This window comes from Centruroides vittatus, unplaced genomic scaffold, assembly GCF_030686945.1.
Source record: "Centruroides vittatus isolate TY-2023 unplaced genomic scaffold, ASM3068694v2 contig_549, whole genome shotgun sequence".
NCBI classification, from domain to species: Eukaryota; Metazoa; Arthropoda; class Arachnida; order Scorpiones; family Buthidae; genus Centruroides; species Centruroides vittatus.
In genome coordinates this window covers 6,497,762-6,520,924 of record NW_027122325.1, presented here as the reverse complement: position 1 = coordinate 6,520,924, position 23,163 = coordinate 6,497,762, and the positions used below count along the sequence as shown (strand labels likewise).

The following is a 23,163-nucleotide window of genomic DNA, read 5'->3' as shown; positions in this document are numbered from 1 at the left end:
AAGTTTGATCCAAGTTCATTTTTTTTAAATTTTCAACGCAATTCAAAGCATTTTTTTGTTGTTGTTTTTGTTGTTGTTGTATGCAGTTTCCAGCAAAATTTAATAAATTTTTTCTATTTGTGAAAATTTCTACGTAATTCAAAGGTAATTTTTAATATATATTTTCAGTTCACTTTTATCCCGGAATCCTGGGATAAGCAAAAGACCGGGGAATGAGAAACCCTAATTTTAACGGAAGACAACGATCCATTTCGTTGATTACAATTAATAATTGCTTTCGTGAATTTTATCACGATCTGACGCAGCTTTCATTTGAATAATTGTATTGGTTACTTCATCCTTTTCGATCAGTTCGTTTGCGACAATTGTTGCGATCATAATTTTAACTTTGTCTACCATTTTGCCCAGTTGTCTAAGAATCATCTTTCGATGATGCTCAGAACATTCTTAGCTCCGCCCACTAAGCCGCTCAGAATTCTAACTTAGATCTTCTGCGTTACTGAACACGGCCCTGACCTTCTGCCTACCAAGGCCTTGTGCCTACCGGATGACTGAAACGCCGCCCTGTCAGGAGCAGTTGTCCCTAGAACGAAAACGAAGGTTGAGAACAATAGCGGCAACCCAACCGGTTTTATCTAGTAACCATAATACAAATACGACGCGTAGTGCCATCTATTGGCGATCGAAAATAAAATATCATCACCATAATTTTAGCAAAACGAGTATATAAAAATACAAATAATTGTCTCTAAAAGAATCAATGAAATTTAGTTTTAATGCATTGGTAATAAAAAAGTACACACTATGAGAATGCGGTATTATATTTTTTGAAATTATAAACGATCGACACCGGTGGTAAGAAATTCGTGTGGCGAAGGACCCCGAAGTTTTGGAAAACATCGATATCGCTTCCTCCATATCAAACAAGCGAAAGGGAAGGAAAGGAACATCGATATCGCTTCTTGGCCTCATTGGCTAAAGTCAAATCTTGTTTTGGTCTGTTGTCACTGTTTGGTGTTTAGTATCACCCAAGTCAGCGTTTTGCTTCTCAGCTTCTTTGGTTCTGTTATGACCAAGGAAGCCCCTTTTGGTAAGGTTTCCTTACTGAAAGAGGAAGTCCAGGTCCCTATAGTGACTTGGCTTTAACTAAAGTGAGAAAAGTTTTTTCTTTTTTGCACTGGAGAAACCTGCCTGCACATTCTAGTGTATTCGCGGGGAAATCCGGGCCAATATCCCCATGGTTGGCTCCATCTTTCTAGTAGGGTCTCCTTTTTTTCACCTTCCTTACCCATGGAGGGTATTTCTTCTGTCGCTTGGGCGGACTGTGAACCAATGGAGGTCGCAGGTCCAACCGAGAGTCCTTATAGGGTAGTTGAAGCTAGCTTAACTTCCTCCCAAATAAGTTGGGAAAAAAATAGCTAGTTCAGGTAAGCTAGCTAATGAGTTAAATCAGCCTGCTCCTGGTGCTCCAAAGCACATTGGCGCTTCTGTGCAGCCCACCTTTAAGGGAGTCAGATTGGTGGGTATGAAGTCTGCAAAGGCTTCTACCCCTTAATCTGGTCAAGCCAGACAGGTTGTGCCTGCCAGGCAGGAGCCTCAGCCCCTAAGGCCAGTTATAGTAATGTAGCTAATGGGACTGCTCCCATTACCTCTGTTTCCTCGTCTGCTTCTGGGCCCTCTTAGGGTGCGACTATGCAGACGCGAGCGAGCGAATTTTCGGAGAAAGCGAGAATAAGTGGCGAGAAGAGGTGATGACATTTCTCGCTCCTTTTTGTTTCTCGCTCTCGATTATACGACCACACAGCGCGCGAGCGAACTCGAGAAAGAGGCGTGGAGTTAATGAGTCACGTGTTCTCGTCGAACTTGCCGAGTAAAGCTATTGTTATATACAAATAAAACACAAAATGGTTCGACATCGACGCTTGTTACTAGCAAAAAAAAAGTTGTTATTATTAGGATTACTGCACGAAGAAATAAAAATAAAACGACGATATGGTGTTCATCCTCTATGGAAACAGCGAAAAGCTAAAGGACATTATAATAATTTGGTAAGAAAATAGAATTTGTATAATTTCATGTTTGTCTGTAGTTTGAATAATATTAAAACAAAAATCTTTTTATATATAGATGAAAGACAAGAGAAATAATCATTCCTCATTTTTTCGGAACTATTTACGGATGGCTCCGTCACAGTTCGATCAGTTATTACGGCTGACGGCTGATCGATTACAAAAATATAGTAATAATGAGTCGATTTCTCCTGGTGAACGTTTAGCGATTACATTAAGGTAAAATTCGAATATAATAGTTCAGATAAAAATTTAGAATTAAATAATTTATCAACTAATTAAATGCTTTTCTAGATTTTTGGCAACTGGAGACTCTTACAAGTCTTTAGCCTATGCATTTTATGTAGGATTCTCCACAATCCAAAAAATCATTCCAGAAACTTGCCAAGTTATTTGGGATACACTTAGAGAAAAATACATTCCCGTGAGTATTCATGTATGTCTGGTATATAACATAGAAAATATACACTACAATGCTATGTAAAATTTCATACATAATTGTAATTAAGTATTGTGATAATTCCATACTTTTGCACTGCATTTTATTTTAATATATATATAGTTATATTATGAAATATATCTGCTGTACTGTGTGCATTCCTTGCAGGAACCTACTGAACAGATATGGAGGAAGTCTGCTATAGAATTTGAAAAATTATGGCAATTCCCAAATTGCTGTGGAGCAGTTGATGGCAAGCATGTCAACATTCAGAGCTGCAAATATGCTATAATTTTACAATATATATATATATTGCATTAGTTTATTCTGAAATATATCTGCTGTACTGTGTGCATTCCTTGCAGGAACCTACTGAACAGATATGGAGGAAGTCTGCCATAGAATTTGAAAAATTATGGCAATTCCCAAATTGCTGTGGAGCAGTTGATGGCAAGCATGTCAACATTCAGCAGCCTGCAAATAGTGGCTCTCAATTTTACAATTATAAGGTGATTTTCAAAAAGAATGAATAACTTGCAATGCAATCTTTTAATCTTATTTTAAAACATTAGTTTCTCATAATGCATTTTATAACATATAGAGTAAACAGATAATGAATATATTTATCAGTTATTTATGATTTAGAGAAACAATTGCTGATGGATAAAGTTTTTAAAGACAATTGTAATGTACAAATGAAGATATTAATACTTTCAATCAAGGAATTGTGTTCTATTGACCTATCTATATACTATTTTAAAAGCTTGTTAAAAATTATGATAAAATTATTAATGCTCAACCATGTCAAGAAATCTGAAATAGATAAAATTCAAGAATTTTAATTTGTTTAAATTTCTTCCAGGGAACTAACTCCATTATATTGTTAGGCATTGCTGATGCACATTGCAGATTCTTGGCTGTTGATATTGGTGCATATGGCTCATTTTCTGATGGAGGAGTTCTGAAGGCGTCAGTACTAGGCAGAAAATTGAAAAATGGAACATTGGGGATACCAAGTTCAAGTATTCTGCCTAATTCAAATACTTTATCTCCACATGTGTTGATAGGAGATGAAGCATTTCAACTACGCCCAGATTTTATGAGACCGTATCCTGGTAGACAACTGTCCCCTTTGCAGAGTGTGTTTAATTATCGCTTAAGTCGAGCAAGGTATATTTATATTTTTTTTACATTAATAGTTATAATTCTAGATACAAATAATTAATGTATTTGTAGGCGTTGTATTGAATGTGCCTTTGGTATACTTGCCAACCGATGGAGAATTTTTCGAAGGCCCATTGCTTTAGCACCAGATAACGTAGATAAAGTAATAAAAGCAGCTGTTGTGCTGCACAATTTTATGATCACTGAGAATAATTTATCAGGTATCATTTGTTACAATAATTATTTTTATTTGTTATATTTTGTATTTATAGTATTAATGTGTCTTCTAGATGAAGCAGCATATTGCCCAGAAGGATACAGAGACTATTTAGATACTAATGGTGTATTTTGCGAAGGTTCATGGCGCACAGATGAATTGTGTGAGCAATGGAAACCATTTAAACAAAATGTATCACGCAATTTTTCAAAATTGGCAGGAGATATTAGAGATAAATTTGCCATATATTTTGTTTCAGAAGGAAATGTATCTTGGCAATGGAATAATATATATTGATTAAATAAACAAAAATTGTTTAAAAAGTAATGTTTATTAATAATTATTAATCTGACACATCATCAATAAAACTATTCACTATATCAATAACCGTCCTTTCGCACAATCTTCTTTTTTTTGATGGCACTTGCTTCATTAAGGTGTCAAGATATAGTGCGAAAGGACTCCCTTGACATTCATTCAATTCTCTGAAAAGAAATAAATTTTTAATGTTCTGAATTGTAATTTTTTATAAAATTTTGTCAAACAGATTTTGACAATTATTACATATAAAATTGTTCTGTACATAGAAAATATATTCTCACCTATTTACATTACTAATTTCTTTTAGTAACTGTTCTGGAAAGGATGTTTTCCTCTTCTTTGGATGAGGATGAGGATGAGGATGTGATGTGGACGGTGAAACTTCTTCTATATTCACATCACAACCCATAGCAATATTTTCTAAAATCTGAAGTATTTGTTGAGATTTAGAAATAGAACAATAAAAAATAATTTTAAAGATTACAAAAAGAATACATACTTCTGATGCAGTTGGTTCCATATTTTCATTTATTTCAGTTTCTGAAATATTTGATTGTGTTCTGGAAAATAAGTATAATAATACTATTGTATGAAATGTTCTACTTGTACCTTAGAAAACTACTAATAAAATAAAATTTATTTATCATTATTTTAAAATATTAATGTAAAGATTCTTACTCTCTAGCTTCTACCACATCAGCTAAAAACTGTAACTGTGAATAAAAGATCCATTTAGGCTTTTTGGCTTCTAAGCCACTTCCACTCCTTGGCAAGCTGTTGTGGATAGCCCGGAACTGATCACAGAGATTTTTCCATAACTTCTTGCATCTGGTTACTGCAAATATAAAAACTAATTTATTAACAACTACTGTATAATTTAACTCATAAATAATCAATCAGTTTTATATTTCGACATTAATTACAAGAGCTTTTAGTTATATTGCACGTGTCCTGAGACAAAGAAAAGCACGGTATATCCGACGACGCGATGTAACGAAGTAATAAAAATTCTGAGCATATATTAAACAGATTATACACGCTACGGAATCTTTATTCTCTATTTTTTATGTCAAGTGTTTCTGGTATAAAATAAGCTTATTTTATACCAGAACTTACATACTTATATACGCTACTAAACAGAAACTTACCGTCTAATTGAGTGTCTTCAGCTATCTGATTCCACTTTGCATATAAAACGTTTCGATTCCTGTGATCAGGAAGTCGTTTATCCCATATTTCTGGGTGTAAATAAACGTTATTTATCAATTTTTCTTTTATGGCTGGTCCGCCGTCTTGCTCACTGGAAGAAGCCATTTTGTACTCCTTTACGAAGGCGCATGCGCACCGTTCAGCGAGAACTGGCGAGACGCGAGAAATATCAAAACCTGTCAGATATGTGCGAGAACCAGAAATTCGCTCTCGCCAGCGAGATTTCTCGCTTCTCGCTTGTGCATGGTTCTCCTTTGCGAGAACTATATCGCTCGCAACCTCTCGCTCGCTACTAAATTCGCGTCTGCATAGTCGCACCCTCAGTGTCCCAGAAGCCTAGTTTCGCTAAGGTAGCAGCACGTTGGGCTCCTGCAGCCGCTGTCTGCTCACTCTAATAAATTCTTTAACACCGAGCAGTTGAATGTAGGTATTCCTGCTCAGCACAAGTGTGCCAAACCTGCTGTTCTCAATGGCAGGATGTTTAGGGTGCTTAGTGCCCATGTCTCTATACCAGAAAACTCTTCCGTTAATGAGATTCTGGACGGCCTTGAGCGCACCCTGGCGCCTGGGGAAGTCTCCTGGTTTGCACCTATGGGTAAAGACCAGTACTTCATTGGTTTTCGGTCGACTGAGAGTCGCCGCCTCCTTGTTACCTCAGGTTTTGTGGTCAAGGATGTCAGGGTTTTCCCTGTCCCTCTGGATGAGGACATTACAACTGTCTTCATCCGGTTTCTTCCCCCGGAGATGGACCTAAAGGCAGTTTGCCTGTTAATGGGCCAAATCTGGGCAGTGAAATGCATGTCGATGCTTAAAGTCCCGGGCCGCCCTCACATTGACACAGGTGCTGTTAAAATCTGTATTGAAGTTAAGAGACAGATCCCTAATATCATCTATTATGAGGGTGTGCCCCTGACCTTGGGCTATAGGGGCGTCGAGTGAATTTGCCGACGCTGTCTGGAGCCCGGTCACGAGCAGAGGGACTGCAAAGCAAACCTCTGCAAAAATTGTCACAGTAGGTATCGTGCTGCTAAGTCTTGCCCCAAACCTTGTTTGTTCGTATGACCACAGGAATCTGTGGCTTCCGACAACATCGAGATGGAGGTGTCTGTCGATGCCTGTCTCCGTTTCGCCTTCCCTTGACCTGCAGGAGGCCCAAGCTGCACCACCAGTTGTCGAGGAAATGGTCCCAGCTCGTGCGTGGAGACTGGCTTAAGGCTGTTTCACACTATGACCGACCGGTTCGACTCCAAGTCGTGTTGCTATGGCAACAGCAGTCAACCTACCGACTGGTCGTTCCAGTCAGACAGATTTAAAAAGTTAAATATTTGTAGTTGGGTCGGAGCAGTCGGTGAGCTACAGCCAATGAGAGCTTCGAAGCTATAACCAATCAGAGGTATAGCTTCCAATCTACTTCGAAGTTAGAAAATAGTGGAAGGTATGGATTTCTCCGAAGTTTTAATAAATGAAGTCAGAAAATATCCGTGGCTTTACGATATTCGGCGACTCGATTATAAAGATAACATAAAAAATATAATTCTTGGACGGAGATTTCCAAGAAACTAAACGGTGAAGGTAAGTGATTGACAATATCTAATAAGCTATCACATTATAAATGGTCAACACATATTTCAGATTGTAAATGTAAAATATTTTTCAGAATCATTAGTGAAGAAAAGGTGGCAGAATATTCGCGACCAATATAGACGAAAATGTAAGAGGAGAATCTTCCTAGTGGTTCTGGAGGTCGCAAGAGACAGCAATGGACATATTTTAATATGCTGTCGTTTCTGCGACCAGGCGTTGAACAAATAAAGTAAGTTATCTGATTATTTATACAATAATTATCTATCTATTCAATTTTTATAATAAAAAATACTTTATCAAATATTTTATTTATTAAGCACAATAAGTAATTTTGTCGAGGAAAAGGACTCTTCCCAAAATTACATAAATCTGGGAGAAGCAAACACAGGAAATAATTCAGGTTTGTTTTAAATATAGTCTCTTATTCGACAATATTAAGAAATTAATGTTTGATTCTACAGTTTTAGTAATTAAAAATTTAATAATCCCACAATAGATGATATCATACAGTATGGTAAAAATTAGTTTTATGAGATAAATGTATACATAGACAAATGATGTAAAATTAACTTTGACTCTAAGCTTAATTATTGCTTATAAGAAAGATATCAGATATTTTTTTATTATTTTTATAAAACTAGAATTTATCAATTATATATTAACTAATATTAAATTTTTTTCTGTGTATCTGCTAATTAAAACAGTAAAGCACATTTATTAATAGAATAGATAAATGTATATTGAAACATTTATATATGAAATAACATTCTTCATATCCTGACCATTTATGCAGAGAATAACTTGTTCACTGTTTTTTTTTTTTATTTATTTGGGAGGAAAAATTAATATAACAAAAATTTACAGAGTTTATTTGATTAGATAGCGTTACTCAGTATGACTTCTATAAGCATTTAAAACATAAATTGATATATTTTAACTATTTGCATAATACATGTTCACAGCATTTATCTTAAAATTTTTAAATGTATATTTTACTTTAAATTTTATAGAAGACTCAAATAAAGAATTTGAAAATGTACAGTTAAACACATTCGAAATGCCCTGCCCAGAAACCATATTAACCGTAGAAAACAATGACATAAATGACTGCTTAAAGGCTTGCAGTTCAACCTCAAGTTCAAGTGGCTCAAGTAAGTAAATATAATTTAATCTTATCATTTTTTACATTATAAGTTTTCTTTTTCTATAAATGATAATTTGTAATTTCAGCTGGATGTAACAAAAAGAAGAGAAAAAATGATTGGGAGAAAGAATTGTTTGACCTTCTTAAAACTACAAATACTCCCATAGTGGAAACTAAACATGATAGTGATTACTATTACTTCATGTCACTATCAGAACGTTTCCGCGAAATAAAATGTAAAAAAAAAAAGAATAATTTACGGAAAAAATTGAAGAAGCCTTTGCAGAAGCAGAGGAATCGGAATAAAAAAGTTTATTTTTATATGTAAATAAAATTTTATATTTTTACAGTTTTTTACTTGAATAATTTATTTACACAATTCTGGAGTTGATTCTCTTGTTACAACTTCAGTCTGCCAAGAAAGTTGACCTTGTTCACTCATAAAAAATGTCTTGATGTAATTCACGAACTTTTTTAGCGTCACTACCGCTATTTTTAAAATAGCTTGTAGTAGTGTCTGTCATTGCTTCATTTGTTTCGGTTTCTTTACGCCACTGACCTGGATTTATTACGCCATTAAATCCTTCGGAATCCACATAATTGCTCGTGCAATAAGCTCCTTCCTGGGACAGACATCTTATGTCACATGTCCTGAGATAATTATGTAGGCATACTGTTGTCTGTACAAATTTTACAACATTTTCAGGATTAGCATTTATAATATTTTTATATATGCGCCACCTGGCTGCTAATATCCCAAATGTATTTTCGATAATGCGTCTTGCACGAGACAAACGATAATTAAAGACTGCCCGTCCAAGTGGTAGATTCTTACCAGGGTAAGGACGTAATAAATTTGGAAGGAGAGGAAAGGCCTCATCCCCCACAAAACAATATGGAACCTTAATATCTGTCCCTGCCAATTTCTCATCTGCAGGAAGATCAATTTTTTTTGTTCGATTAATTTTCCAAATACAGAATTACTGAACACTCCTCCATCACTGCAGATTCCGGGTGCACCTATGTCAACAATCGTAAATTTGTATTCAGCATCACAAGCAGCCATTAAAATGATACTATTTGTACCCTTGTAATTATGATAGACGGTTCCAGAATGTTTTGGTTGCTGAATAACAACATGTTTACCGTCTATTGCTCCTAAACATTGGGGGAAGTTGCAATAGACATTAAACTTTTTGCTGATTTCAATAAAAGTTTTTTATCAGAAATCTGAAATAATAACATTGTTAAATTTGAAATGATATATTCTTTAAAAATTCATAAAAAGTATAATGTTTACCTTCAAATATTCACCAGAAAGCACAGTCCATATTGCATGGCATACTCGTTTTACTATGTTATGTGTTGTTGAAACACCAATGCGATAATTTAATGCACATATTTGTTGCTCTCCTCCATGTGCAAGAAATCTGTTTTGTTAACCGAGAAAAAATTGAATTAATAAAAAGTTACAAAAAGTAAACTACTATTTAAAATTAATATGCAGTTCAGTCAACCTGAAGAATTTATGATGATAATGTCCATAAGGAAAATCCGAAGATACTATTTTCCTTACAGGCAACATTATCTAGATTCTTAAAGATTAAGATTTTTCAGATTAACTGGTTAGTGCAATTGTAGTTATTTGCAATGTAATATAGAAAACTTGCACTAACCAGTATTATTTATAAGAGCTAATCAACCTGACTTTTATTTTTTAAGCATGTTAAATAAGAATTATAGAAATATATTACAATTTATTTTGCTAAAATAAATATAACATATACAAATACTTTGTTTTGGAATTATATAGATATTGAAACTTGATTGTAAAGCCTCCCAAATGATACAAACCTTAATGTCAGTGCGAGTTGTTCAGCAGGTGATATGCTTTTCCTATAGGTTGTGTTTTTACAAGTAATTAGTGGGCCAATTTTGCTCAACAATTCATCAAATCTAAAAATACAAATAAATATTATTGAGAGTCATTCATAAGTTCAATTTTCATCTGTTATGTAATTGTATGAAATGGCCGTTAGCTTTGCTTTCGATTGATCAATCGAAAGCTTTTGACTGTGTTGATCATGGTTTTCTTTGGCATGTTCTAAAAAAGTATGGCTTACCTGACGAGGTACTTTTGGCTATCAAAATTATGTATTTTAAGGCTCATTGCCACATCAGTATTAACGACCATCTCTCTGACCCCTTTTTGCTTGGAAAGGGAGTCAGACAGGGGTGTCCTCTCTCTATGTTTCTCTTCTCCCTAAGTATCAACACCCTCTTGAGCGAGATACAAAGGGACTTCAGTATCTCAGGTTACCCTATGCCTGGGTACTTTAAATCAGACTACCATAAGTTCGTGTCCCATGCGGATGACGTCACTTTTTTTGTGAAAGACAATTGGGCGATCTCCAGAATCTTTGGCCATTTTGACAGATACTGTCAGGCCTCTGGAGATGTCATCAACAAGGGAAAGTCTTCCTTTCTACCACTTGTTGTTCTGTCTCTCTGCCTGTCTGTTTCTCAGACATCCCTGTGAGCTGTAGGGTTAAGATTTTAGGTTTATATTTTCGCGCCGACTCGGCCAAACAAAATATAAAGGAGATTGAAGTTAAAGTAAGGGACAAAATCTCCATTTGGCCGGGAAGCTATCTCTACTTTCCAAGTAGGATAGCTGTCTACAAAAACATTGTTTGGCATTTGTGTCTATTATGCCTCTGTTTTTGGCCTGGACGCAGGCTTCAGGCATATTAATCAACTCCTTTTTTGTTTTGTCTGGGGCAACAAACCCGAATGGGTTAATAGGAATATTATGTATCATACCAGAGCAAATGGTGGATGGGCCATGTTTGAGCCCTCCCTCTTCTCTGCTGCTGCCCAAATTAGGCAGCTGGTCCTTGCCCTTAGTGCCCACGATCACCCGGTCAGTAAGCTTTATTGCTTCTTTCTCGGGTATCGCCTTAAGTTGCTCTTACCTGATTACAAGGTAAACCTTACGCCCAAAGTGCTGGATCCACCACCTTTTATGAAAGTATGGTGCACGCTCCTTCTCAGCCTTTCTCAGTCCGGTAATCTTCCTACTGTTAAAACTATGGCTTGCAAAATTTATCGCCACCTTAGGCCCGACACTCCTCTCTCTCTATCACTGTTAAACACTCAGGCTAATATTGATTGGGCCACAGTCTGGCGCTGATGTTTTGATGGGCTTATACCCGAACACTGTGTCAAACTCCAGTGGAGAGCTCTGCATAATGCACTCTCCACCAGGGTTAAACTCCGGTTTATCGGAGTTTACGTTCAGAGTGAAAGCTGTCCAATGTGCAACTCTTCGCCGGAAACGGCAGCACATCTTTTCTACTTCTGTAGGGTAGTGAGGAAAATTTGGGACTGGATTACCCCCCTTCTCGGACTACGCTTTCTGTCACGTGAGAACGTAGTTCTTCACATTCTGTTTAGTAAAGGCACCACCTCTCCCTACGTAATTAGTCTCCTTATTCATATGGCTAAGCAGAGCCGTAACTAGGGTATGGCTAACGTGGCTCCCGCCATAGGCGCCGATTTAATAAAGGCGCCAACGAGAAGGTTTCGGTATTATATGTATTCGAAATTAATAACACAAAAACACTTCTATAATTATATTTATATAGTATTTATTATCTGTAATTTCTACGAACATATATTTCAGAAATAAACCATCATTTTTATTTTTATTTAATAACAAAAATTAAAAAGGCGCCATTTTTATTCTTGGCCATAGGCGTCCATAATTCTAGTTACGGCACTGGTCTTATCTGCGGAAATATACGTTATATAAATGTCAGTCATTTAAATTGTAAATACAATATCTCCAATTGGTAATGAAATAGGAGCATAACGAGAACTAAATTATTGTAACATAAAACCCAAAAACACAATAAAGATAATTTGTGTATCGATTTTAATACTTAAGAAATAACATCAGGTTTGAAAAAATATCGATTCGTGGTATTTTAATATTAATTTTCACAGGGAAGAAGTTTTCTGAAAAAATTTTTAGTGGCCTTTACTATTGGCTTCACTTTCTGACAAGCCGCTTTCATAAATGTTTCTTTTAAAGATTTAGGTTTCTCGGTACAATCCACCCACGGGAGACTGCATTTTAACGTTTTCTGTACGCTACGAAATCTTCTAATTAACTTCGACCACAAAGACTCTACTTTCTTGCAATGAAAACTGATTCCTATCATCTTCCTGAATTTTGCTCTGCTATCTTTTTCAAAAACTATGGTCATACTTTTGGGCATTCCCCAAACATTTTTCCTAGTCTCCTCTGACTTACTTCGAAAGATGTTCCAAATCTTTGATACTGGATAACTTTCATGATCATCACCGTAAGATGTTTCGTGGGATTCTAAACAAATAAACCAATAGTACTTGCTATTTACGAATATAATTAAACCAATTTAATAATTATTTCAATTAACCTGATGGTAGAGATTTGAGGCTTATCAAACTGCAATGAAGCCTAAGTAATCGAGATCATATTGAGGAAAGACTTTTATTAATGGTTAGTGGAATGCATTTCGTTCTCAATGGACCCTCATCAGCAATAACTATATGAATTCATATACCTGCAAGATTTAACATAATAGTAACAGGCGACACGGTTACATTGTAACTGTTCGTACTTCCATCCGATTACTATTTCTACTCACAGTTCAATCAGACACTCCTCTTGTGACACTCTATTATCTCGTTAATTGAGATAATTATTAAGTTAATGTTTTACAACTATAATTAAACCAAATTAACGAAGTAAAATATAAAATTCACCTTTGAGAATTTCGAAAGTCATCCATCCAGAAAGTAAAATGGAAATAAAAACAGAAAGAAATTTCAACACTTCGATTAACGCCATTTTTTCGGAAAAATTCAATATCAAAAACAAACTTTTAACTAAAATATCAAACTTAAATTAAATGAAAAAAGAACAAGAAGAACGTTCGTAAAACATTAAACGTAACGGAAATAATTTAAATTAAAAAGAATGGGAAGAACGTTATAAATCAATAGAACATTCGTACAATTCATACATCGCAGTACAACGAGTTGCTTAACATTCCCGGCAACGTTTAAAAGTGCGTATGTGGCAACTTCTGTTACAATATTTTACTATTAAAAACTTTTTATTTTCTTAATTAATATAGAACGGCAAAAAGCTAAATTTTGATAGTAGTGATGAGTTTTATTTAAAAAAAAAAAAAAAATAAAAAAAAAAAAAAAAATTGTAAATGATAATAACGAGTAAAATCGTCATTAAACCTGACCCAACTGCAGATACAACACACGACTCCATTTTTCTATCCAACCCGTCGACTTTTATCCACCAAAATTTAATAACCTCAATTCTTCTAATAAAAAAACCTCCCTGCGAAATTTCAAAAATTTTCGACAAAAAGCACAGGAGTTATTAAGCTTTAAAGAGGGTGAACAAAATCGTGCTTCAGCCTCCCTACACATACATACGGAAAACACATTAACATCCACAGAAAAAACTAGACGTTTCAAGGTCACCGAGTCCAAAAATATAAAACTCTTAGGGGGTCATTTTTGACCGATTGCCATAATTTTCCTCTGTTATATATAATAGAGCCGTGATAATAAAAACAAAGATCATCAATATTTCGATCATAATCCAGGAGAGGTTTTGAAGTCCCCCTCCAGACCGATTCTTTATTTCCAAAATCTAAGTTAAAATTAAAATTATTATTAAAATAAAAATTGGAGAAGTGTTTATATAAAATTTAATATAAGGATTGTTTATGTGAAAATCACACGACGAAATTTACCGAGACACCAAATTTGAAATTTGACCCTGACGAGTGGTGCGGGTGATTTACTCTTGACTAATATTTGGTATTCTCCGTTTACCACTCCTTCACGGTAATTTGTGTCCAATCAAATGGGACAGATAGGGAATATCGAATGTGTGGAGCCGGCTTTAAACAAAGGAGTGTCGCGTATTCGACTCTTCGCCAAAATGCACGCGTTTTCTAAACACTTGGAAAACGAAAATTTCTCATATGTTTCACTTTATTTTCACAGTAGCTATTACCGAGTGCTAAACGAGACGAAAATAAAGTAAATTAATTAAAATATTTCTAAACCAATAAACGAAAAGCTATTAAAGTAAGCTTTTATTATTCTGTGTTTAAATCACGCGTACATCACAATCTTTAATTGTTTATTTTCAATTAAATTCGAGCCGGTCAAAGTGGCAGTTTATAATTCTGCGGATCCAAGATCAAATTCGAACTGGTGGGAAAAACTCCTGGAGTTTATCGTGGTAGTAATCTGCCTGGGTAAGTCGTGCCCCCTCCCATTGTGGGCCTGGCCGAACACACAATGGGCTTACAAAAACGATCTTCTTAGTGCCGACAAAAAGAAAGAATAAAAACTTTCTCATAGCGAATATTATCGATTATGCTCTTTTCACGGAACTCGAAATTAGTAAAATTAAATAAATTTCTCTACTTCTTAATAGCGTTTATTTAGGCTAATATTATTATTATTATTATTATTATTTTTTTGCTTTAAACAGAATAAACGTTATTAAGCCTTAAATTAAATTAATAACACAAAAACACTTCTATAATTATATTTATATAGTATTTATTATCTGTAATTTCTACGAACATATATTTCAGAAATAAACCATCATTTTTATTTTTATTTAATAACAAAAATTAAAAAGGCGCCATTTTTATTCTTGGCCATAGGCGTCCATAATTCTAGTTACGGCACTGTGGCTAAGCACGAGTTGTGGCTTGCCAGATGTTTGACAACAAGTCCACCACCCACCGCCTTTTTCGTATCAAAATCCGGGAGGCTCTAGCGCTCAAGCTCCTCGGACTTCCAGTCTTTGCCAAGGGCAAACTTTTTATCTTCCTGGGATACCCCCAACCGGATCCTATGGGTCTGGAAGGATGGTAGACAATCTCTCAATGATATTTCATCTTTGTCTTAAGTGCACAATAGTAATAAGCTAGTGGTAGGCTAATTTAAGTTTTTTTGTCTAGGTTGTAGGGAAGTGGACTTCTCTCTTTAGCCAGTTGGGCTGCCACTTCCCTTTCGTTCATTTCTGCCTTACTGCATCCCTATGCCTTTTCCCATGGGGATGTGGTGTCAGCTTTCTTTAGTTGGTTCTCCCACCATGTTTCACTTATCCAATGATTCCCCTGGCACCTGTTCAGTGGGATAGGATACTGTTAACTTCTGTCTTGTGGCTGTTGATTCCCTTACTGTATTGGTATGTGTGATGAGGCAATATCCACTGTATCTTCTGTTAGTTTCTTTATCCTCGCAATACAGGGAACGGCCTTATTCACTAAGGTGGGGGCCCTGTGCGGCGAGGAGGTACTGTTTCGAGGATTAATCAGTTATTGCGGATGCGGATGGCGGCCTTTCGTCATTTCGCAGGGGATTATTTTCCCCCGTATAACATATATGAGACTCAGTATCTATTCGGCGTTTTTTGGTCTTGGTCATGGGGCCGGGGAGTGGTCACTGGTGGCACTATACCTTTGTCTTGGCTGGTTGAGATACCATCTCCCAGTCCTGACTTTCTGTCCTGCTCTGGTCGGTTGAGACCCACTCCCGGCCTTAGCAGCGTTTTTGGTGCTTTGGTTAACTCCTATACCAACCCTACTGCCAATCCAGCAAGTGCTGGAGGCGTTCTGTCCCCGCTCGAACCGGGAGTTTTCGTTTGACTTCAGTCATTCCCATCTCTGACAGGTGCTTGCACTTGCTAGTGCAGTGGCGCTGCATTGGACACTGTATCCCAATGTAGCGTCAGGGGGAGGATATCCCTTTTTCGGATCGGAACTCGGCTCCTAATCTTTCGCACCCCCTAAAATTCATAATACAGTATTTTCACTGATCTTTGTTTTATTACAGATTCTGCTGAGATTAGCCCAGTGTTGCACCTGCCTATTGGAATACTATTGTGTTTTCACAGACGATTTTACTGGTTTTATTGCCTATTGGTTTTTAAGGTCTCTACAGCCCTTTGGTGAGTTTGTGTTTTAGTTTCTACTGACTTTTAACTAACTGTTCAACCAGCTTGGCTGGTTGTTTGCCGCCGAAGACAGTGGAGCTGCACTGTTGGCGAGCACCTCCCATGCTTCCCAGGAGGTTCTAGGTGGGGGAGGAGATGTTTTCCCCACCCACGATGAGTCGTCCATTCCCAGTCGAGGTCCTCGTGTAGCTTCGGCTAGCCAGGATTCGTCATTTGGTGTTCCGATGGAGGAGACAGAATTGGAAGTGGAGGAATCTAGTAGTTATTTGGAAAAATTAGTGATAAATTCAGTGAGATTAACTTATCAGGAACGTGTGGATACAATGGAACTGATACAGGCGATAGAGGAAAAATTGGGAAGATTAGGAAGTGATGTACAAGTGTGACCGGAGGGGCGGGGTCTCTTTGACCCCTCGTCAGCATACGTCCCGAGGATGGGTCATCCTCATCGAGGAAGCAAGTTCGTGGGAAATAAGTTTTTATGGGTTTCCAACTGATCTTGTGATAGAAATGGTGGAGAAAAAAAATTCGGAGTTTTGATGGAACACCTTCGTCCTTTCGCCCGTCACACAAGTGTGTTATCATCCCAAACGTCAAATTGAAGTTTGATTGTCATCTGTGGAAGAGAAAGAACGTTTAGTTGGACAATGTGTGCAGGTAGGAGATCAAACCTTAATGATGGAAAGCTTAGAAGCGGAATTTTTGACTGTAACAGTTAGATTAGTGCCTAGTGAGATCGATGACCTGATGTTAAAAAAGGTAATGAATAATTACGGAAAAGTTGTAAATGTTTTTAGAATCTGTTTCCCGAATACTAATGTTAGAACAGGAACATATCGTGTGTCGATAATTACGAGACAACGGATCCCGAGTTTTATCGAGATTTTCGGGAAAAGGGTACAACTTGTACCCGTACAAGTGCTGTATATGGGTCTTAAGAAAGAATGTTTTCAGTGTGGCGATATCGACCATGAAATACGCGAAGTCCTATTAAATTGTGTCATCGATGTAAAAGTAGAAATCATTTAATTCGCGAATGTCCTGTCTGCTATAATTGTAAAAGAGAACATGGGAGAAATGAGAAATGCCCCCAACCTACTTATTTGGATATTTTAAAGAGAGGACCTAGGAAAAGTAGTTTAGAACGAAAGAGAGAGAAGTATAGAAAGGCGAAGGAAGGAAAGAACAGAATCTATTAGTGAGAATAGAAATAGTGAGATTGAAGAGATAGACAGTATGGTCAAGATGAAAATAAGATTGATAGTGTAAATGAGAATAGAGAGTGTGAAGAAGTGGAAATAGGTAATGAAAAAATAGAATGTGTAGGAGTTCAGGGAAAGAAAGGGACTAAGGAACGGAATAGACACGAACAACACTACAAAGAAATAGGAGAAAAATTAGTTAAGCAGTTGAGATCAGGGACAGTGATAGAACAGGAGAAAGATTTTAAAGCGGAAAGAAAATGGAAGCGTAAGAATAGTAGAGAAAGGGTTCAGCAAGAAACAACGAAAAAACATATTGTAGAGGAAAGTTCGCAGTTAGGACCAGTTAAAATACAGATTAGGTCATTGGAACAACAGGCAAATTTATCAACAAAGGGAATTTTGGTATTAAATAAAAGGCTCGCAGAATTTGCAGAATAATCGGGAATGCAGAGATCGCTATCAGCTGGAAACTTATATAATATAGATTATCGAATGACACAGATAAATAAAGATAATGGCTGAAAAACTATTACAGATTATATCCATTAATATTCGCGGCTTTAGAGATATTAAAAAGCAAATTTTTGTGCTCAATACGGTACTTACTTAGAATATAGATGTGCTAGCTGTACAAGACACAAATATACGTGATTTTTATGATTTGAGGGCGCTGAGAAAACTTTTTGTAGAATTTAATATTTACGTATCTTTTGCCAATAGTCATAGTACTGGGGTACTGTTATTAATTAGAAAGTGGATTAAAATAGAAGATTTTAGAACGGATACTGAAGGAAGGATAGTGGCAGTAGACTTTCAGATTGGTAATCGACCCTATCGTATTATTGCAATTTATGCATCGCCTCGCGTGTCCGAAAGGATCAAGAATTTTAGATTTTTGCGGATGCTTTTAGCTGTAATTAGGGATACCTTGGTTTTAGGGAATTTTAATAATGTTTAAATTTAGATAACAACTTTAGATAAAAATCGGATGTTACATCGGATAGCTCGCGTCGAGTTTTAAATAGTATTATACAAGATTTTAACTTAGTAGATATTTATCGAAACACAAACCCGTGCCATTCAGGATATACTTGGTCGGAGAATGGCGTGAAGGAAAGATTGGATCACATTTATGACTCAGGGTCTAGGGGAGATAAATGCTATTTATAGTATGCAATTGATTAGCAATGGTATGTTGATTAGTGATCAGTGGTGTAGCGTGGGAGTCAGCCGCCCGGGGCGGTGGAAAATTTCGCCGCCCCCTTATTTAGGTATCTCAATTTAAAAGACTAAAATATACAGTAATTCTAAAAAACTTTTCAGCAAGAACAATCATCATTATTGTGTATTGCACAGGTTACAAATAAAAAAGTCATGTATACACGTTTTGCAATATAATAATCACATTTATTACAAAAATTTTTACAAGATATTATTATTATTTAATGTGAAATTTTGCCGCTCCCTAAAAATGCCGCCCGGGGCGGGCCGCCCGTGCCGCCCCCACTACGCTACGCCACTGTTAGTGATCATTAGATGGTTGGAAATAGTTTCAGAAAAAGGTATAAATAGGAAACGGAACATTAAAATAACAAGAGATATTTTGGGTATACTATAGATTACTCCCTATGGAATTTCGTGTGTTTGGGTATATATCTGAACTCAGGGGACTGAGACGAGTTCAACGATACTCTACTTTTGGGCCGGAGACGAAAAATAAAAAAGTTATCATACTTTTTTCCGGCGATCGCGCGATGATAGGGAGTCGCGTCGCTCTCCGCTAAGTCGGCCTCGCTATCGCGATCAGGAGTCCCGTTGCTTGCCGTTAAAATTGCCTTTAGTAGACGTTTTCCCCCTTTTTTACTTTGGTCAAGAACTACCGTGAATCGATTACTAGTTTAGCACATGGCGGCGTGTGGTGGCGCCCATACGTGAAGTCTGTCGGGCCGCCATGTTCGCTGCCATAAGTAACATTGTAAGGAACCAAGTCCGAGCGTTATTTTTATTTTACTTTTATTTTGCTTATTATTCTATTTTTGTTTGAGGCTTATGTTTTGTTAGGACGAAGGTTTCCTCACCATTCACCTTCAGTAATTAAAAAGAGAAGAAATAAAACCCAACTCACCGACGAAAGAAAAGCGCCATAGGACTCACGCACATTTTCGCTCCCCGAGCGGCAAAGAATAGGTCCGCACCGAGAAGAGGGGGGGAGAACCCACAAGCACGAAATAAAACTCGCTAAACCTTAAGTAATAACGTCCCGGAAAGAATTGTAAAAACAAATAATGTAAAAGGTTAGTGAGTAAACTGTCGGAAAAAGGGCTGCCAGACGATGAAAAACGTTATTGTTAGCATTTAAGTATGTAAATGAGGGGAGTGACCGCATTCAGAATTGTGACGTCACCTCACACTATAAATCCCGAGTCTCAAGTGAAGATGGAGAGGTGAATTCTGATAGCAACGAGCTTGGTGAGCTTCGCAGCAGTAATAGAGAGGTGTCCGATAGGATCTCGAATAGTTCCAAGGTGATTTGAAGTGATTCGAATTTGGATCGACAGTCTGAGAAAGTCTTGAGAGTTTGAGGAAATAGGTTCCGAGTATATTGAGGTGACGATTAGGATCTCTAGTTTATAAGAATTATTGTTATAAGTTAAGCTTTTTGGTTTTGTCGGATTCCCAAGGGGAATAGTTAAGTTAGATATAGATTTTAATTGAGAATTGTCGGGTTGAATTTCTTAGAATAAATTATTGTTTTGATTTTTACTAAATATTGTACATAGTTATTGCTAAACGACTAATTAAATCTTTGGTTTTTTTCTATTGACAAATATTGTCTTTATTTAATTCGGTGCACGCTTAAAGTCCAGGCCTGGCACGGTAACGCGAATCCGAGTAAAGTACCCGGTAGGTTAACGGTTGTTTCCGACACGGTAGAGTCGATAATCGTTGTAAACTAAAATAGTACTTTACAACATTAACCGAAATGGCGATCGCGCGATGATCGGAAGTCGCGTCGCTCTCTCCACTCTCGTATCGCGTGTTTAACGCTCCGGGAGATGACCGTAGTCCGACGTCACGGTTTGCAGACTTTACCGCAAGATGGCAATACTAGCAACTACGGTGCCGTCTGCATGAGAGCATTAAAAAAGTATGGTAAGTTAAAAAGTGTGATAACTTTTTTATTTTTCGTCTCCGGTCCAAAAATAGGGGACCGAGATGAGTTCAACGGTACCCTCAGTTCAAATATATACTCAAAGTCCTAAAATTCCATAGGGAGTAATCTATAGTACACCCGATATTTTAAGTGATGAATCTTTTCAACGTAATATTAATGAGTTATTAACTATCACGGATAGTGATTGGGATCAATGGTCTTTAATTAAAAAGAAAGGCCGCCATCTTGGAATACCTAGGTGCAAATTAACCTAATCGGTTGCGACTGGCGACGCTCCCGACGACGACTGTTGGAAGCGAGACGCGATGCCGACGATCCCGACGGCGGCTGTTGCGAGCGAGACGCGATCACGTGACCACCTCGGAAAAACGCCGACGCCTAACTAAAAAAAATGTACGTTGCATGTAAAAACTAGCACTACTACTATTACTAAGTATACAAAAAAAATACAGTAGAGCGTCGATAAGTGGAACGTCGGTAAGTGGAATGGCCGGAAAGTGGAACGATTTTCAGTCGGTCTGTGTCGTGCTGAATCGAATGTTTTTGATACTAAATTTACTTCTAAAGTATAATTTTTATGTTTTTATATTCTTTAATATATTTATTTTGTTTGTACAAAATGCAGAAATAATTTTTAACGATACGATAGCCTCGATGATTATTATAAAAATTTTCGTTAGGCTTAAAATCGACGAAAATTCAACACGATGCGACACGCAACGGAGAAAAATTCAACAGGAAGCGATAAGCAACGGAGAAAAATTTGAACATCGGACAGGTTAATGTATTTTTTCGTACAAAGTCGGAAACTGGAACAAATCATTAACTGGAAGGACCCCAGTCCCCAATTGGTTCCACTTATCGACGCTCTACTGTATATATATTTTACTCACCTGCACGAAGGCTGTCATTTTCGCTTCTTTTTTTTCGGTAAAAACAGTGCTTCCGGATTTGACGAATTTCGAAATTATCCAAATCAACGTCTCCTCGCTCCTGTCGTTGACCTTGCAAACAAAGCATGCGAGGTTATCCTCGCGACACACACGCTCCGCCGACTACCCATCTCGTGCCCTTCAGTTTGCGACCCTTTTCGTATTTACGTCTGGCTATCACGGTCTCTCGTCGATTTCCACGGTTCTGCCGGGTCTTCCTATTTTAAACGACGAAACATTCTCCACGGCTATCATCATTACTAGACGGAAGTAGTTTGCCCAATCGACAGACGTGCGAGCACTGATAGAGCACGCAAAGGCCGCGTTCTTTAGCGTGCATTCCAAGCACAGCAAGGAATGCCATACGAAGGAAAACACTTTCCCCCAAGAAATGCGTCCGCACTTACCCCTAAAGGTACCTTCGAAAGCGGAAGAGAGTTCTTTTTACAATAGGCGCATCTCATAGCCACGGAGTTCCTGTCGGCACGGTACACCAACTTCGACGCACGGGAACAAGCGGTACAAACGGCCTCGACGTGTTGCAAACCTAGTTTTACGGCCAATTTCACGTCGGACGGAATTCTCTCGTCCATCCCCAAATCGTTAAATTTGCTTCCAAGCAATTCAAAAAACATTACCGAATCAAACCTAGTCCAGAATTCTTCAGAAATTATCATACTTCGGTCGACATTATTATTATTCTCGGGTTTTTTTCTTTTTTTTCTTTCTTTCTAAATTTCCAAAAAAAAAACGAAATAAACAAAATGCAAAACGTCAGGAATAAACCTAGATACGAAAAGAGGAAAAAAAGGGGGCACGTACCGTAAAGAGAGCAGTAGGAAAATTCTAGAGAACCAAAAAACAAAAACGTCTCGCATACGCCACGACCTTGCGAAAAGAAACGAAAATTTGTATAATTTCACCGCAAGGAAAAAATCCACGACGAACGAAGCGATTTGCATAAAAAAATTGCCAGATTTCGAAAAGCGCCCTCTACAGTTTCCGGCACCGAGATTTCCGAACGGGTCGCGGATCACGTGATCGCGTATCGCTCGCGACAGTCGCCGTCGGGAGCGTCGCCAGTCGCAACCAAGGTCCTAGAATATATTCTAGGACCTTGAGTCGCAACAGGTAAGGCCGCCATCTTGGACTACCTAGGTGCAATTTAACCAAAAGGAAATTCATAGATATGTAGAATTAACTTGGAAAAGATTAAAAAAAACGTAATTTTAATAAGTTTAAAATGTTACAAAGACAACTAAGTAATGGTATTATAGAGAATAGATTAGATTATGTTAAACGGATACAAAAGGAAATGAGTAATGAACTGGATCTTAGAAATAGAGAGAGTTATATTCGATATAAAATGAATAAATATAAAATTAAACGTGAAGCAGAGAAAACTATTTTTAAAAAGAAATGGAAAGAAAAAGAAAAGTTAGAGATAGAGAAAATTGTAATAGATAACAGGAAAATTGTTTGGGAAAGTGAAATTATTAATGAATTTACTAATTATTATACTCATCTGTATAAGGATCCTGGTACTAATGATGATTTTTGGGAAGATTTTGCATAATATATTGTTCTTGTAAAAGATAGTAATAGTAGTATACTAAATAAAGAAATAACGATTAAGAGTGCGATCCAG

The 23,163-nt window shown here is 36.9% G+C and overlaps 2 protein-coding genes and 1 pseudogene across 2 annotated transcripts; 2 read left to right on the top strand and 1 right to left on the bottom strand.

Annotated features, from left to right (window-relative positions):
- The first annotated feature begins 1,904 nt into the window (after nucleotides 1-1,904).
- Nucleotides 1,905-4,216, top strand: LOC136978621 (uncharacterized). The gene is made up of 7 exons (XM_067274360.1): nucleotides 1,905-2,048; nucleotides 2,128-2,288; nucleotides 2,364-2,493; nucleotides 2,874-3,017; nucleotides 3,371-3,678; nucleotides 3,745-3,893; nucleotides 3,963-4,216. The coding sequence occupies exons 1-7, from the start codon at nucleotides 1,905-1,907 to the stop codon at nucleotides 4,184-4,186; spliced, it is 1,260 nt and encodes a 419-aa protein (XP_067130461.1). The 3' UTR covers nucleotides 4,187-4,216.
- Nucleotides 4,217-7,030: 2,814 nt separating this feature from the next.
- Nucleotides 7,031-8,488, top strand: LOC136978663 (uncharacterized). Its single transcript, XM_067274398.1, has 4 exons — nucleotides 7,031-7,232; nucleotides 7,321-7,403; nucleotides 8,014-8,154; nucleotides 8,234-8,488. Exons 1-4 carry the CDS (start codon nucleotides 7,195-7,197, stop codon nucleotides 8,473-8,475), a joined length of 504 nt encoding a protein of 167 aa, XP_067130499.1. The 5' UTR covers nucleotides 7,031-7,194; the 3' UTR covers nucleotides 8,476-8,488.
- Nucleotides 8,489-8,581: 93 nt separating this feature from the next.
- On the bottom strand, nucleotides 8,582-9,363 carry LOC136978620 (uncharacterized; annotated as a pseudogene).
- Nucleotides 9,364-23,163: the final 13,800 nt, after the last annotated feature.